Source organism: Lycorma delicatula, chromosome 12 (genome assembly GCF_047948215.1).
Source record: "Lycorma delicatula isolate Av1 chromosome 12, ASM4794821v1, whole genome shotgun sequence".
In the NCBI taxonomy this organism is placed as follows: Eukaryota; Metazoa; Arthropoda; class Insecta; order Hemiptera; family Fulgoridae; genus Lycorma; species Lycorma delicatula.
This window is the reverse complement of record NC_134466.1, coordinates 26,770,304-26,788,581: the sequence shown is the minus strand read 5'-3', so window position 1 is coordinate 26,788,581 and position 18,278 is coordinate 26,770,304. Positions and strand designations below refer to the sequence as shown.

Sequence of the window (18,278 nt, the reverse complement as noted above, 5' to 3'; positions counted from 1 at the left end):
TTACTTATGCCAGACGAGAAGTGTAACAAAACCGGAGTTGCAGGTGAATGTCAGAAGAAATCGAAGATGCAATATCGATAAAAGTGGTTCGTAAGTGAACGAAAGTGCACGTTTCACGTATGAGTGTTAAAAACAACAATTAATTAGCCTCTTTTTTGTATTTAAATTCGCTTTCGATTCGATAGCGCATACAAAATTACAGAAAAAATTATTTAACTTAGGCGTGAGCGTAAAATGACGAACTTTATCGTTAGTTTATATGATCAGGCCAAACTTTTTATAAAAATTGAGGGTAGTGAAACCGAAACAGTAAAAATAATCTGGGGTGATTTCAAACGAGACTGTTTAAAATCATGCTAAACCTTATATATATCAGATGTTGAGATTTTTTGGACCACCATTGATTGCGTGACTTTGAATCAATGATAGCTCAAAAACTAGTGAAAGGTAAAGAATCAACCAACTACATCCACGAGCATGAAGGTTGGTGATACAAGTTTTCTATGGAATCAATAAAAAAAAAAATTATGAAAAAAAATTGAAATAATACGAAATGAATACAAAAAAAAGATTGTTCCATAAGAACCGATCCAAACGTTTAAAAACATTTTATAATAACATGAATATATATATCGTTTTTTGCAAGAATTATCCATATCTGTGTGCACAGTTTAATATGCCAAACCGCATTATTAAAATATGTTTTACTTATAGGTAAAACAAAACCAGCAATCGGTGAAATATTGCGTGTAACGGAAAAAGATTAACGCTACTCTGGGTTTGTAGGAATTGCCTGCTTGGGGCTATTGCCATACCTACTTGTTTCTTGTCATATCTAATTGTTTCTTGTCAGGTATGGATTTTTAATTACGCAGAGCATTGGACCAACTAAAATCGATATTTTTAAACGAGGGTTATTTCTCTAAATCGAGCTATAGGTTGGAGAATCAATCAGAATTCATTAACCTATTCAGCGGTCAAGTAAATCGATTAAAGATCTTTGAGACAGCTAATAACCGTTATTTATACTCACGTTTTAAAATATTTGTCCGAATGATATTAATATTTTAATGAGAAAAATTTTCGAAGGAGAAATTTATTAAATTTACATTAAAATATTATAAATGATGAGGACAAATTTACGGCAGCTTTATCATATTTAAATTGTTTGACAATAAGCAATATTTATTTTTAGTTTGCGGAAAAGTGATGAATAAAGGAATGAGGGTTGGATATTGAAATTTAAGAACAGATGCTTTAAATCGTTCTGTCATTTATGTAATTGATTTTGTGGTGAATGTTAGTCGCGATTAAATATGACATATTTTATACGGAGATGGATTTCATGTTTTAAATGTGTATCTAACCTTTAACATTTTGTTAAGTAAATAAGAGATTTAAAAACTTATTTGTGCGTGTGTCTTTAAAAAATAAATAAAATTAACTGTCTGTGATTGAATACTTACTCTGCATATCCTTTATTCCAATGTACTGCATGACACCTGTGATAGAAAGTGAATATTTAATTAATTAATACTGATCGATAGTAATCTAAAAAAGGTGATCTTAAATATACTATATATATATATATATATATATATATATAAAAAAATATATATATATATATATATCTGTGATTGAATACTTACTCTGCATATCCTTTATTCCAATGTACTGCATATATATTCCAATGTACTTATATATATATATATATATATATATATATATATATATATATATATATATATATATTAAATGATTAATTTCAAAATAAGCACAATAATAAACATATTTTTGCTATTTTTACCCATCCCGCCATCGATTTCAAAAGAAGTTAGAAATTTTATTATTAAAATAAAACCTCCACCATGTTGCTACCACTACATAATAAGTATATGTTATTAGCTTATTCCGTAATATATTGAGATCCTTTGTACTTTAAAATTGAAATCAGATTACTAAAATAAAAAAGTGATAAAAACATAACATCAAATAATGCGCACGCTAATCTAAAATTATATTACCATAAACAAAATTCATACTCTATTCTGCCGAAAGATGCACTTTCAGTGAGCTCGAGGTCAGAGTTTGTTAATCAAGTAGAACATTTGTTTATAACAATTTAACTGAAGAAATTTATAGGTTTCTCTATAAGGGGACCTCAAAAGAGTCAATCATTGGAAAGCATTACAAGTACTACTGGAAATGTACAACTGGCAACACAAATATTTTAACAACACTGTCTGCAATTTGGCTATCTCTAGATCATCCCGGGGCAGAATAATACAATTTGTTTTACATCTATTCCCGCTGAGATCATAGATTTTCTGTCAAAAGGAAATCAAATCTATCTACGCTGTAATGTGGTGTTACTTTTGTGATGTAATACTTGTACACTGATAACAATAAATTCATTGAAATCTGCATTATTTGTAGTTTACAATTTGGTTTTATTTTCTTTATTCAAAAGCTATAGAACTTCTTAATTGCATTACAATAACTTTTTTATCATTATATTATAAGATTTTACTAAATTTTCCTCTATTGTTGAAAATATAATCGGTATTTTCATATTTTCATAATTTTTCAAAATAATATACAGAATGAGCAACTTAAACCGAACCCATCAGAAACCGCTACTCAGCACTATTTATGAAAGACTCTCACACAACTACCGCGGCTAGTGGATGTATATGTTACTACTGATTGTTGCTGCCGTTTGTCAGATCGTTAAGTGTCTGTACAGTATAGGTTTTGTTGCAGTGCGGTATTGTGAGTGCATTTTCTGTTTGTGTCTAAAGTCAGTTATTTTTACACGGATTTGATTACTAGATCGTGGATACCGGTGTTCTTTGATGGTAGGATTTCGATTAACCGCACATCTCAGGAATGGTCGAACTGAGACTGTACAAGACTAAACTTCATTTACATTGAAACATATCACCCTCATTCATCTTCTGAAGTATTATATGATAGGTACTTACCGGAGGCTGAACAGGAAAAAGAAGTACAAGTTGTGTTTCTGTAAAATGTCTTAGTCAATCCAGGAGAGGATAGCTATAGTTGAGGCCAATAATCATTCTGGATCGTTTGAAGAATCACAAGCGCTCGTAGAAAAATTTCCCAATTCCAGCGAAGAGTAACAGACACGATTTAATTAAAAAATGGCGTACAACAGGTTCAGTTTCAAATGAAAAACGAAATAGGCAACCTGCCTTTAGGACTCCACAGGCCATTACCGATGCTGAAAGGAGAATTACTGCCAGTCCAAAAAATCGCTACGCAAGTTATCCCAACAATCTGGTGTTAAATACACATTTTGTCGAAAAATTCTTTACGAATTACAATTGAAACAGTACCGCTTTACAACAGTGCAACAACCGAAGGAGACAGACAAACCGAAAACAGGTTTCTCGAAAACATTGTTGGTGGACAGAGTTCTCTACTTGCGATTTCTTACCTTCGGGCTACTTAAAGGAGAGAGTTTATTCATATAATTCCCACAATATTAATGAAGTGAAGGTGAACATTCAACGAGAAATCAACGCAACTGACAACATTTGCGTCAGACGACTCTCGATATGATCAGTCGAGCACAAAAGTGCATCGATGCCCTGGGTGGTCATTTTGAACATTTTTTGTAACAATAAGGTAAATAAATGGAACATTTAAATTACATTTTTCGTATTTAATTTTTCCGTATCATTCATAAAATTTCATTCCAACATAACCTACCGATTCTGCAGCGGTTACGTTATAGGTTCGGTTTTATGTTGCTCACTCAGTATCTTAATATAATTAAAATGAAATACTTACAAATTTATGATATGATGTGTACACTAATCATAAAACAACACAAACACACTGATACCGGAGGGAATAGGAATCAAAGCTAAATATATTTAGTTCAGTTTGTACACTTGACTGGATCTGTGGAAACTGATAATTTACACAAAGAATATATGTCGTTTAAAAGATTTGTAATTTTTATTTAATAAATGTAAAAACGGATAATCAAATATTATTTGGGAATATAGAAATTCTCACAGATAAAATCGTTAACAGAAATAATTTATAAATGTTTACTAAATTATTACCGAATATATCTTCCGTAAACTGGAAGCAAATCGAATAAAGAGTGAACAAATTTGTTATATAATCTGACAGGTCATATGCATTTATGGATGTTTTATATTTCAGTAGTTTTAATGTTGAAGATAACAATTTTTCATAATTTCCTTAATAACTACAGTTTTATCTGATGTTACCTTGGTTTTAAGGAGCTAGATGAGATGAAAGATTAGAAATGTTTAAATGTAAAGATAGAGAATGTGGGAAATTTATTAATGGGTACTTAAAGAAAACGATTTATATTAACCAGAGCTAGATAAATTGATTAGTGAGGAAACGGTGGCCGGTCAAACCTTGAAGTAACTCTTTTTACCATCATTTTACAATAAGTAAAATATGAAAACTTGTAAGTTACTGACAAACTACTTGACGTTTCAGGTTTCTTTGTAATGGTTTGAAATCAAGTGATACTAAAAGAATTATTTAAAAAAGACAAAGAAAGCTGATAATTAGCTAATCCTGACATTAAATATACATAATTTTTTTTTAATATAATTTATCTATTATTTTTTTAATAATGTTGTAAAAAAATGATATTTTTTTCTTTATTTTCGTCATTTTAATTTTCTACTAATGAAATTTTACATAATAATCATGCACTACCCGAAACATAGTATGATGTACTCTAAGTATACAAGGTTAAGTATGGCTATGCTTATATATATTAGTATGATATAATGATATACAGATATGTAAACTAATAAAGGAAAGCAAAGAAACGCTGTAAAGAGACCTTTATTGCAAAGGTGATCCTGATTCCTTTACCAAGAGCTAATCATCTCTGAATTCAAGAATTTGTTTCAGTTTAATTCTTAAGTTTCCTTAATACCTTAATTTTTCTTGAATTTTCATTTAAAAAAAATGCTGTTTTATGAAGATACGTAATATTTAGTTTTGCTTTTCTTGCAAAAACTTTCTTTCAAACAAGTTTTGCAAGCAACATTTTGAGTCATGAAAGCGTGTTAACTAATGTAATTCCTCAACTTCATTTTTCTGTCAATTATCCACTTTTAAAAAAATTGAAAGTTCTTTAAAACACCAAAACATATATTAAACTTTTACGTACGTATTTTATATTATTGTAATATTTTAATTATACGAGAGGTTATCTCTAACGTAAAGACCGTTTCATTGTAAAAAAAATTATTCTGAAAACTTTATAAATTTTTTATTTATTTTAAACTACATACGTTATACTAATTCTCTATATAATTGTCATATGAATTAAGACATTTATAGTAGCGATACGCTAGTTTCAATATACCCTTGTCGTATTCTTCTGGTGCCAGTCTATTTAGCCACTGATTAACAGGTTCTTAAGTTAATCGTCACCCGCGAATCGCTTAACACTCAAAAATTCTTTCAATTTTCCAAACAAATGGTCAACAGAAGGAGCTAAGTCCGGACCTATATGGTGGGTGATCGTAAATTTCCCATCCAAATATTCTAGATGTGGACATGTGGACGTGCATTATCGTGCAGGAAGATGATGCCGTCGGTCAGCCGCCCACGTCGCCGATTTTGAATGGCGCGCAGTAACTTAGGTAGGGTTTCGAAGTAAGCTTCTGCAATTATAATCGTTCCACGCGGCATGAAATCGATCAGCAGTATGCCAAACCGATCCCAAAAGACTGTGGCAAAGAGTTTGTGTCCAAACGGCTGTAGCTTTACCTTTTTTGGTCTGGTTGGTGATTGAGGATGACGCCATTCACTTGATTGCCGTTTTCTCTCTAGCGTGTAATAAGAAGTCCACATTTTATCGCCGGTAACAATTGAATTATGGAACTCATAACATTTTTCTATATAGCGCATCAAAAATTCCAAAACAGATCCTATTCGGATTTTTTTGTGAAGTTCCGTTAAGACGTGCGGCAACCGACGTGCAAAAATCTTTCTGAAGCCTAAACTATCGTGAACAATGCGACCGGTAACAGCTCTTGAAACATTAGGAAAAAGAAGGGCCAGGTCGGAAATCGTTGAGCGGCGATGTTTTTTCATTTCATCATTGACTAATTTCAAAAGTGCTCTGTGATTATCGAGACCTCTCTCAATTTTCTTCATCGTGCGCATTAATTCTGTTATTTCTAAACCACTTCGGACATTTCTTTCATTCATTACATTATTATCGTACACAGCAATCAACTGCCAATGAATTTCAGCCGGCTTAACCTTTTGTTGGTTTAAAAAACCTATGACCACGTATTTCACAGTCGGCGGCAACATCGATTTTACTATTCATTTTATAACGTAATAACTCGCACGTATTCAAAGATGCTACAACGCGACAACTTAAAACGCAGCGAAACGACAGCAGCCATGAACGATACACGTTCACCAACCTTAAGGAGATAAATTTCCCTGTGGTCTTTACTTTAGAGATATCCCTTGAATAATTCGTTTATACTATGTAATTCAAAATCGAAATTAAATTAAGCAGACTGGAAATAAACACATGTACTAATCCTAAAATTTGTTTAATGTAATACTGTTTTCTGAATATACTGTGAACATTTTTTTACATTTAAATCGCAACGGGCCTACCTTGAAATTAAAAAAGTACTATTCGATTACATGGCCTACTACCGATGTTATAATTTAAACAATAATTTATAAAAATATAGATAACAATGAACAGATGGATTTATATATATTACATATATATTATAAATACCTCGCTTGAAGTTTTGGGTATTTTTCATGATGAACATACGTTTCAGGCGTAAATATCCTGAAATTTAAACAAGTAAATGTATTATTTTTTAAATCTGTATTTACTACATATTATTTATTAACTTAAATTAACGCTGTCAAGATAAACAATATATCGGAAACTATCCCATAACCATGGAAAATATTTTCCATGATTTAATTGTAATTGTTTTCATGTTATGAGATTTACCAGTATTAAGAGAATTGTAGAACTTCTACTTTAGCTTTTGTAACAATATTAATGTTAATTTTTTTTATTTGCATTAAATTTTTTTTCGTTATTGCTGCGTATGTTAAATAATAATAATTAGCTAACAAAGAAAACCAACAAATCTTTCTAAAGCTGTACAAATTTTTATGATATGTTAATGTTTATATTTAAAAAAACGTATAAGATGGAGTTTTTTGATTTTTGTCAATCAACCCATGGAAGTAACTGAACATATGAAAAGAACGAACACTGTCAAAGGATGAAAGAAGTGTGGGAATAACGAAAATTCAAGAAAAGGAAATATAGCCATAGCTGATCTATTTACCCTCTCAAAATTATTCATCGGAGAATAGGGTTAGACATTTAATAGATGTAAGGCCTTCAGAATCAGAGATCTAAAACAAACTCTCCAACATTTTTTGATTTGGTGATAAACAATATTTGTCTAATTACAATAATTAAAATAATACAAAATATGTTATCATTAATACGTGCTTATTATTTACTCATTAATACTTATTCATGCCGCTCCACTGCAAAGTTTCCTTAACAATTAAGCTAATATATCTTTTCTGAGATAAGCAATAGTGAATCGCTATTTAAAATATTAGAAGATGGAATAGGTAGTAAACTACCAAAGATAATTAAGGATACTCTAACAAAAACTGTTCCAAAAGGTAAATATTCGGAGAATTTGTCCCGAGAAATACAGCGAAGAAAGGATTCAAGTACAGTACTTGGGAAAATGTGCCTTGCTAAGTAACAAAACTAAAGGGTCACTGCAGAATAAGAAATAAGGAAGAGGACTGGCATATAACAGAAAACAAAAAATAAATTTTGAACAAGAAAAAAAGTAATTATTGCACAAGAGTGAGACAAGAAGTACTGCGTGCAATTGAATTCCATTCTCTGAACGGTATTGGACATATGAAATGGATTAAGATTGTGGGGAAGAGAATATTGAGACGAGTTCTTGAACCCAAAGTGAAGGAATGTACAAAATGGAAGATGGAATGAGAAAAAATAAGGTAGAACTACTTCTTACACTTATACAGATTGGATGGAGGAAAGCTAACTAAAAGTAGTATATTCAACTACTTCTATATATATATATAAAAAAAAAAACATAAAAATCACTGGATTGAAAAAACGATAAAGAATATTGTAGAGGTGACTATTAAAGAACAAACAATTTTTGGCAGTAGAAATTCAGAGAAAAAGATAAAAGTTTGAAGGTTTTCTGGATCGTAAGAGAAGAGAAGGAGCGGGCCACTTAGAGAAAAGCAGCGATAGTTTTAATGAAGTATTACGGAGAATCTAAGACTGTGAAGAAGAATGAGAACAGTAAAACCTATAAAAGGATTGTTATATGTAATTCGTAGATGGCCAGACAGAAATAAGGATAATTTTTGTTTATTTTATTATTAATTAAATAAATTGTAAACAAAAAAGAGTGTAATTAAAACATTTTTTAAAAGTTAAATCTTTAAAAAAAAATTGTTTTCCTTTCACGTTTACAATGTTCGATAACGTAATTTTGTAACTACATTATATATTGTACAAAAATTGTAATATTTTCCCCCGAAAAATACCGGCTGAATAGTCGATATACCTGTTAGCATCTTGGCTTCAGAATATATTAACTGGTTAATATTTTAAAAATTAATTAAGGTAGAGGAATTCCAAAGTGTGCTTGTAAGGTGCAAACGAGGTAAGGCCCTACATACAAAACAAATATCCTGTGAAATTTATAATATTATGCCGGTAAATTGGGAACAATATTTCCTAAATTTGTTTAATACTGTAATCGGCTGCGTGTTTTTACTTCCTTGAGCGAAGTAAAGGTAGTATTTTGATCACGAAAAATTTCGGTTTTCAGATTTCAACGGAAATTTCCATTTTGACCATTCCGGAATCGATTTTGACTAGTTTCGGCGTGACGCAGGAATAAAGGGACTTTTACTCTATTCCAATATTTCATAATAATAATATATTGTGAACATAATAATTATATACTGAATATCAGTTTTATATATTGGAATATCTTTTCAATTCTTTTGTTGCGAGACCTTGTATCGTAAACATCAAATAAATTTTTTTGTTATGTTAAGATAAGTAATGAAAATCCGTTCATTATTTAAATATGAAGCATTAATTAATAGTAGGAAGCAGAGATTTTACAATAATTCGGAAGTACATCAGGAGAGATAGTACGAGTAGGTCCGTGGAATTCCGTAGAACAGGTTTTTTTTACATTATTCCATGGTGATTCAGAACCCAGTACAGGGGAGTCAAAAGATAAACTTAAAAGTTAACGTCAGAACCTAAACCTAACGTTTACCTGAGCTTATGATCGGAGAGTGGAAATAATTATTCAACGCAGTAAATTTTTTTAGTTTAAACTGCTCCAATCTTTTTAAAAAAAATGTTTCATCTTGTACGGATTTATCCGTGAAATTTGGCTCTACAGAAGATGGCTTACATACAAAAAATGTTGTTATAAAAATTAACATAATAAAAATGTTGTCTGTACGACAGAAATTCTCGTTTAAATTTCATTTTCTGTTTCCCTGTAACCGAACATATATTTTTGTTCAAAAATATATATTTTAACATGTAATACTTAAACTGAATACTGATTCATCATATATAAATCGTGAATGAACGATTTTTTTTTTGAAAGATTGTCAACAAATTTTACAATTCCTTATACTGAACATATATCCAACGACTATTTTTTCTATCCTAATAATGCTTTCTAAAATTTTTAATGTAAATAAATAACCTTCAAATTGAAAAATCCCATAAATTATCAAACTTCGGGTATTTGAATTGGAAAAATTTGATTAAAGAAAAGATCAAAATGTATTTTTTTTATTTTTTGTCTTTATTCATTTGACTGGATTAATGCATCTGTCCAAGGTTCCCTATCTACAACCAGTCGTTTTATTTCGGTATTCTCCCTACATCCTACATCCCTACTAATCTGTCTTACATATTCCAAACGTTGCCTGCCTGCACAATTTTTCCCTTCTACTTGTCCTGCAATATCATAGCGACTATTCCAGGATGCGTTAATAAGTAGCCTACAAGTCTGTCTCTTCTTTTAACTATAATTTTTCAAATGCTTATTTTTTTATCAATTCATCGCAACACCTCTTCATTTTTCATTTTATTCACCTGTTTATAATTTAAAAATGCAGGTGAAATAAGATTCACTCGTTTAAGTATACACTAATGTTTTAATAGAACGTTTACAGAAATATGTTTTAGATTAATATAGTACACAGTACTAACATACAAATTAGGTTAGTTTATACGTTTACAGTCCACGACAGCCAGTCCGCTACTGGCTCACTCGCCCTTAGTCCCCACCACACTACCACTACTCCAACACCACCCATCTGGTTTTTAACAATCTTTCTATAGCAATCAAAATGGTGGTACACATCTATATGTTACAACAATCCTAAAATCCAAAATGTCAACATCCTACTGCTAATCGTCTTCGAGTTATGCAAGATATATACATACGTACAGACGTCACGCTGAAACTAGTCAAAATGGATATTTCCGTTGAAATCTGAAAACGGAAATTAATCGCGATCACAATACTTCTTTTACTTCGTACAAGGAAGCAAAAATCAAAGTTTATTAAAGATAATTAAAAGAAGAATTTAATTGATAAAATGGAATAAGGAAGGTTATAAAATTTTGTAAACTGCAATTTTACGAGTAATTTTCAACCCTTTTACAAGGTTTGAAAATTCATTGTACACCGAGAACCCTCACCCAAGTAAAAGAGAAGAAATGTTAACAAAAACCTTATTTTTTAAGGAAAAATAATGGTTTATATGGAACAATTCAGAATTCATAAAACAAATTCAGTTGTTTTATTTTCTATCTGCATTTCCGACGACATTTTTTTTTATTCGTCTAAAAAAAATCTGAAATAAAATCCAGCTGAAGCAAGGCATTTTTCCCACGCCGATTTAAATTCTCTTAATACAGCATCATAGTTACAGATTATGATAATATAATTATCGTACGTTAAACTGTACATGAAACATTAATTGAAATAGCGCCAACCCACAAATATAAATGCTCATAAATTTTTGTAACCATCATTCCAAAAATTTTGAATTCGCATAGAAGTAAAAAAAGAAGCGAATAGTAAAAAAAAATTAATTTTAAACAAAAAATTATTTTCCCTCTGTTATTCACAACAGCCGGAAATGTAAAAATGATTTCTTATCAGATTCATGCGAAGGACTTTTATTAAAATTTTACAGACCTACTCGAATTTTAAGTAAAAAGTAAGTTAAATATGTAACTAGAATAAGATCTTTAAATTAAATTAGACAGGTTTCAAATAAGTAATTATTAAAAGAAGTATTTTTTTGCAAATGTCTTTTTTTATTAAAAATACTTTTTTAATTCTTCTTTAAATTTTGTTTTTTGTTTTTTTTTTTCTTTAAAGAGTACGCTGAATAAATAACAACTACCAAAAAATTAATTATTGGTGAAAACTTAAATAATAGTCAAAATTTAAAATAGAATTGAAAAAGTATTTTTTTTTTTTTTTTTTTTTTTTAAGTTAACTACATTCAGACCAAAATAATCTTTTGATAAATCTTGAGTATTCTGTTTTCCCTTTCTGATTAACCAAAATACACAGGCCAGGAATTTAGAATTAAATTTTTTTAAGGTAATTTTTAAATACTAAGAAGTATTTAAATATATAAGAATATTTAAGTATATAAGAATATTATAAGAATATTTTCAGTTCAATAATTCTAAACGCACACACAAATCTTTAAAGTACTTACTCTTTTTCATCATTAGCTTCCTCCGCACTGATGATAAAAAAGCTCATAACGTAGATTATGATTCGCATGTTCAAAACTCTTAACTTTTTCGTAGAATATGAATAATTGTATAAATTTGATAACCTTATTTAGAATATGAGATAGATCGATACTGCTAACTCCAATACTCAATATATACGCTGTTAATGCTCTTATAAATATATATATATATATTCTTATACTTTGACGTCATTCGATTGAATATGAAGCTTACGAATAGAAGAGATACACTTGGCACAGCATACCCCCACCCTACTTCATGCAACGTATATTAATTTTATTTTTCAATACGTGTTTTAAATAAATTAAAAATTAAAAAAAATGTAAGGTGGAGGCAAATATATTCTTTACTCTCCAATTTTTCTATCTGCTTCGTCCCCGATCTTTAAATTAAAAAAATAAATAAACATTTTTCAAAACTAGATAGGTTTCTACAAATCCACCGGGTTGGTCTAGTGGTGAAGGCGTCTTCGCAAATCAGTTGATTTCGAAGTCGAGAGTTCTAACGTTCAAATCCTATTAAAGGCAGTTATTTTTATACGGATTTGAATACTAGATCGTAAATACCGGTGTTCTTTAGTGGTCGGGTTTCAATTAACTACACATTTCCGAAATGGTCAACCTGAGACCGTACAAGACTACACTTTATTTACACTCATACATATCATCCTCATTCAACTTCTGAAGTAATACCTGACCGTGATTCTCGAAGTGTAAACAGAAAGACAAAAAAAAGAGACAGGCTTCTACAAAAAAAACGCATTTAAATAAATTTAAAGAAATCACAAAAAAATAAATAAAACATTTGTTTAAGAATAATATAAATTAGAATATGTAAATAAGAATAAATACATGTTTTTTTTTCTTTATTTGAAATATTTTATAAATGTTTTTATTTCTTCTTAAAAGGGTTTTTTTATTTTTATGAATAGAGCTAAATTTACGCGGAAAAACTAATAACATCAAAGTAAATACGATACATTTGTATCTCGATGTACATAAGAAAACGAACATAGAAAAATAGTTTGAGTAAAGATTCTTTGAAATATTCATAATATTTTACCTTAAGTTTACTTCAAATTTCTTTAGTTTTCGAAAATACTATTCAAATACCCAAACGAGAACAAGGTATATATTATAACATTACACTATACTGACAAGTACTTCAGATTACAGTCGTCGACGGTGACGAAAATTGAAAAGAAAATTTCATATTGTCGTGAAACACAATTTTTAAAAAAAATTAATCGCATAACGGGACCACCAGAAAAACTAATCCTATATAAAAATAGAAAATATTATCTTATATTTACAAATTTATAAGCAAATTTTCTTTTTCAATTTTTTAGTTGTAATTATAAAATCTAATATACAATTAGAAATATTGATATATTATAAATATATATAGATTTTTTTTTTTCAGATAAGCTTAATATAATCTTTATTTATGCTGAGTTTCATGGCCTTCAAATAGCTATTCCAACCGTTGTAGTTATTAAATAGAAGCAAGACAAGTTATAACAAATTTTTTAAGTGTCAAAATTCTCAAAACGTTTAAACAAGTTCTCTATTTAAAAAGTAAAGTTATAACTCAACAGAAAAAATACCACGAATTTAAAAAAAATTATTTCGTTTTATAAAAGCATTACTACGGAATATATATAAATTCACAGAAATTATCTCATAAATATGAAATAAAAATTTATATTGGTAATTCTTTTTCTGAGGGAGGTGGTGTTTTATGAACATGGATTTTTATCTTATTTTTACATATGATTTATTTATTAAATTATAACTAAAAGCGCCCTTAATGGTTTTGTAAACTCTCTAACTCTAAAAAGATATGTAATAATTTATTGCGTAAATCCGAACAATTTTTTTTTGCTGGATTATCAACAATTATTTTTAGAAAGGCTTAACAAATCGGTTTAGTAATCGATAACCGAATAATTGAAATTTCTCCCCGCCTACCACCCTCCGTGTCACTTTACAGCTCTAACCCGGAGTCTGTTAGGAACTCTTACAAAATGAAAATTAATTATTTCTTATTTAATTTAAATTTAACTGAGATTAGAAAATAAAATAAGTTTAAAAGACTGTATATGTAAAAGACTGTATACTGTAATGTATAAGACTGTATATATCTTTCTCAATTCTAATCTAGAGTGCATCCCCTGCACTCATTCTTACATCAACTAATAAATTAAGCGTATAGTAACAAAAGTAAAAAGTTATAAAATTAAAATTGTACGAGAACGAACGCCCTTCGTTAGATGGCTCGGTCGATCTGCAATTACCGATCCATCTTTCAAATGCACGAACGTTTACAGAATTAATACCGTTAGAAGTAATTTGAATAAAAAATTTACTAACGGATCTGCAAGAGCCGACCTTTTTTCAACATTATTATATTTGAACAAGGCGACTTCATCGAGGAATTTCTATATCGACCACCGAAACGGCTCTAGCCGCCAAGCTTTGCAGGCAGAAAGGCCAGTGATCCCACCGGTCGTGAACTCCCAGGATGAGTTTCCACAAAGGATATTTAAATTGATAACATAATCGTTAAACTTTAACAGAGTACAGGCTTCTTAAAAATTTTATATCAGCTCTTTCAATGCCTAGGAAAAATTACTTGGCTTCAATAAACCAGAAAATAATTAGCGTATATCAGAATAAATTATCTGTTCTTACAGAGATTTTGATATAATATATCCTCTTAGAAATTCATTTCCAGTGATCTCGTTGAGTTTTCACTCAGAATTCTGAGTATTGCAAATATTTAATTTTATATATTAAAATTTAATGTTATAGATTTAAAATTTCTCATTTCTTTCTGGTAATAGAAGAATTACGTTTTAGGGCTTGTAATTTACGCTGTAAATTTAATTGCCGAAAACTGCATTACGGAAAGAAAAGCGTTGAAAAATTTTGGTCACTATAGATAACAAAATATTATATTTAATATCACATAGTAAAAGAAGAATTCAGAATAAATATTCAACTAATTTACAAAAAAAAAGAAAAGAAAACAGTAATGAACAAGTAATATTAATAATGAAGAGATTTAAATTCTATGCGAGTAACATTATTATATCCCATGCAGCATCTTATTTATCACGAACAGCACGAAAGTAAATTACCAATTTCTGTATCTTTCGAAACATGTTTTAGAATAAAAACCGCAGATTTTAATTAATTATGAAATCTTTTAAAGACAACATATGCTGAATATTTTTAAATATAATAAAATACTTTACGAAATTGACAAAGACATTTGATTAATCTAATCTGCCAATTTATATAACTTTTAACTAGATTCTGAACAATTTGAGGATGTAACACATAAAAAAATTTCATCGATCGGAACTCCAAAAATGATTCGTTCTTCATTATATATAGAGAAATTACGTCTTCTCTCTACTTAGACCGTAGTAATTGAATCTCCTGTATTTTGAACCGACGTGCAAAACAAGTTAGATACCTGACATCAAATAAAAATCATTTCTAAAAACGTCCTATGAAAAGTGACAAGAAAAAAGGTTTTCCCGTCGTCTTCATCATTCAGCCAAACTTAATGCTGTCCTTCGGTGTGCCATGCTTAGCCTACCAAAATGCAGAAAATATGCAGTTTTATAATCGTCAACTGCATTCTTTTCTCCAAAGAGGCTGGCTGCGTGTGAACATCAGTATTCTTAAATGAATAACTCTACTGCTGTTTCTAAGAACTCAGACAGTTTACATGGGTCATAACAATAAGAAAGACTGCGATCGTAGTGAAAAACAGCAAATAAACGAACTCCTACCAAGATATAGTGTATTTTATACTTTGCGTCTACTCGGTAAAGAAAACAGCAAAAAAAAAAAATGTCTACAGAGTGTTTCTAAAAGGGTGGGCTGACTATACTTTTCGGATTGTACTTGTAAAACTAAACAAAAAACATCCTTACGTAAAATGACAATTTCTCCTTCGTTCTCCCACTGTCCGCCATTTTGTTATTTTTGTATAAAAATTTATATTTGTAGTTCGGATGAACGAATCACATTAGTATTTGGTAAGCGTGTTGGTAATAAAGTTTTAAAATTAGCAAAAAATCAAGACATAAATACCTTCGAAAATTACAAAATGGCGGCCATTTTTAATTTTCAATCCATTATATCTCCATAAATATTAGTTTTATCAAAATGTATATTATTACTAAAACATAAAGCCTTTTATTTTTTAAAAACGGTTAATAAATAGCCGAGTTGTAATTGTTTCAAAGGTTTGAATACATGTGTGGTTTCATGAATCAACACGTGTGCCGAGCCATTTTCTTTACCGATTCCGACTAGGGTGAACTGAAATGCAGTTTATGATTTTTTATTTTACTATATTGTTTTCTTATTCAGTCTTCACTTACAATCCGGGCAATCTGTTAAAAAACAAATTGTGAATTTTAATCTAATTCAGCTGCTGGCGGGCCATGGAGGATTAAGTCCGTATCTCTATAGGTTTGGGTTGGACAACTCAAATAGCTGTCCTTCTTGGGAGGTTGAAGAGACGACTTTTCATGTATTTTTTCGATCATCTAGATTTGTGGTAGAGTGTGAGGAGATCGTAGCTGCTATTGGCAGAGTGGAAATGTTTGAACCTTAGGACCTTCAAGAAATTATACTGAAAGACTGATGAATGGGTGGGCGCCTGTTCATGTCATATACTAAGAAATAAGACTTCTATGAAACATTTTTGTTAATGTGTATATGGTTTAAATGGTATGCAAGTGGCAGCTCCATCTTGTTGCAATCATAGTCCATGACTTTCGCAAAACAAAATTTAATCATGAAACTGGTTCAATAAAATTATACAGTAGCATTCAAAGGTATAGGTACACATTCGTCTGTTTAAAAAAGAAAGGTCCCATAATCCAATACATAGACACAGCTGCCACTGTTGCTGTATAGGGGCTTTTGGTGTAACTCCAGAGGGGATTTTTCTGCACGATAGCGGCAGTTCGGCTGTTTTCAAACTGTTCAAATGAAAATGAGCTTCATCAGACATTATAATGAAATTAAGCATGTTGGGATATTTATTCATTTATTCCAAAATTTCTTCGTAATATATAACTTTTTTTTTATCTCTCTACCTATCTTAATCCATGAACAACCTGAATTTTATATGAATGAAAATTTAACTTAACTTGCAGAATATGCAAAACCATTGAAAAGGTGATGCTAAGGCATTGAAATTTTATTCTAAGTTTATTTAGTCAAGAAATTAAATATAAAATATTCGCTAATTTTTAATTAATTAACTATGCTGTTACAAAGTGAAAATAATTTTTGATACAAATGAACAATCCAAACAGAGGATGCATTCTCATTCTCCCAGTAAACCAAAGAAGTTCAAGCGAACCTTCTCCAATAGAAAGTGTAAGGTTACTGTGTTCTGGGACCGGAATGGAGTTCTCTTGGTGGAATTCATGGAACGTGGCACGACCATCACTGCAGCCTCATACTGTATCACTCATCAACGTCTACGAATGGCAATTTAAAATAAGCGGAGAGGAATGTTGTCATCAGGCATTGTCATTCTCCATGATACGGTGAAACTTCAATGAGTGACAGCAAAGTGCGACGATGGTGCAGGAACTTTAAAGCAGGACGTGCTGATGTTCATGATGCAGGCGGTCAGGGAAGGAAGCGAGTGTCAACCGATGATCTCGTTGAGCGAATGGATGAGGAAATTCGAGAAAATCGTAGGATCACAATTTCTGTATTGAGTGATTCGTTTCCTGAAATTTCAAGGTCATCTCTCTACACCATTGTGAGTAAGGACTTCAGTACCTCAAACTGTGTGCGAGATGGGTTCCCAAGATGCTGTCCAACCATCACAAAACAATGAGAATGGACACCTCCCTAATGTTTCTCCAGCGCTACCACAATAAAGGAGAAGATTTTTTGAACAAAATTGTCACAGAGGACGAGACAGTGGTCCATTTCGAAACTGAAGAAACAAAAGAATAATTCAAACAGTGGATGCATTCTCATTTTCCCAGAAAATCAAAGAAGTTCAAGCGCACCTTCTCCAACAGAAAGTGTATGGCTACTGTGTTTGGGACCGGAATGGAGTTCTCTTGGTGGAATTCATGGAACGTGGCACGACCGTGATGGTCGTGCAGCCTCATACTGCGTGACTCTTCAACGTCTACAAAAGGCAATTCAGAATAAGCGGAGAGGAATGTTGTCATCAGACATTGTCTTTCTCCATGACAATGCTCGGCCGCACACTGCAGCTGAACAAAGAAGCTCCTGCAGCGTTTTCGTTCGGAAATGTTTGATCACCCACCATACTGCCCGTACTTGGCTCCATCCGATTT

General features: G+C 30.7%; 1 protein-coding gene across 23 annotated transcripts in view; it reads right to left on the bottom strand.

The window, feature by feature from the left end:
* Nucleotides 1-12,112, bottom strand: part of LOC142332969 (uncharacterized) — an 83,361-nt gene extending 71,249 nt beyond the window's left edge. For 7 of the 23 annotated variants that reach the window (XM_075379695.1, XM_075379701.1, XM_075379708.1 and 4 more), the window contains exons 1-3: nucleotides 11,881-12,111; nucleotides 6,803-6,859; nucleotides 1,467-1,502 (exon numbers count right to left, since the gene is read on the bottom strand). In XM_075379695.1, coding sequence (XP_075235810.1) covers nucleotides 1,467-1,502; nucleotides 6,803-6,859; nucleotides 11,881-11,948 — 161 coding nt within the window. In that variant the 5' untranslated portion in view covers nucleotides 11,949-12,111. Of the gene's footprint in view, nucleotides 1-1,466; nucleotides 1,503-6,802; nucleotides 6,860-11,880 lie in introns of all 23 variants that reach the window. The other 16 variants (XM_075379697.1, XM_075379698.1, XM_075379702.1 and 13 more) reach the window with 3 other exon arrangements.
* Nucleotides 12,113-18,278: the final 6,166 nt, after the last annotated feature.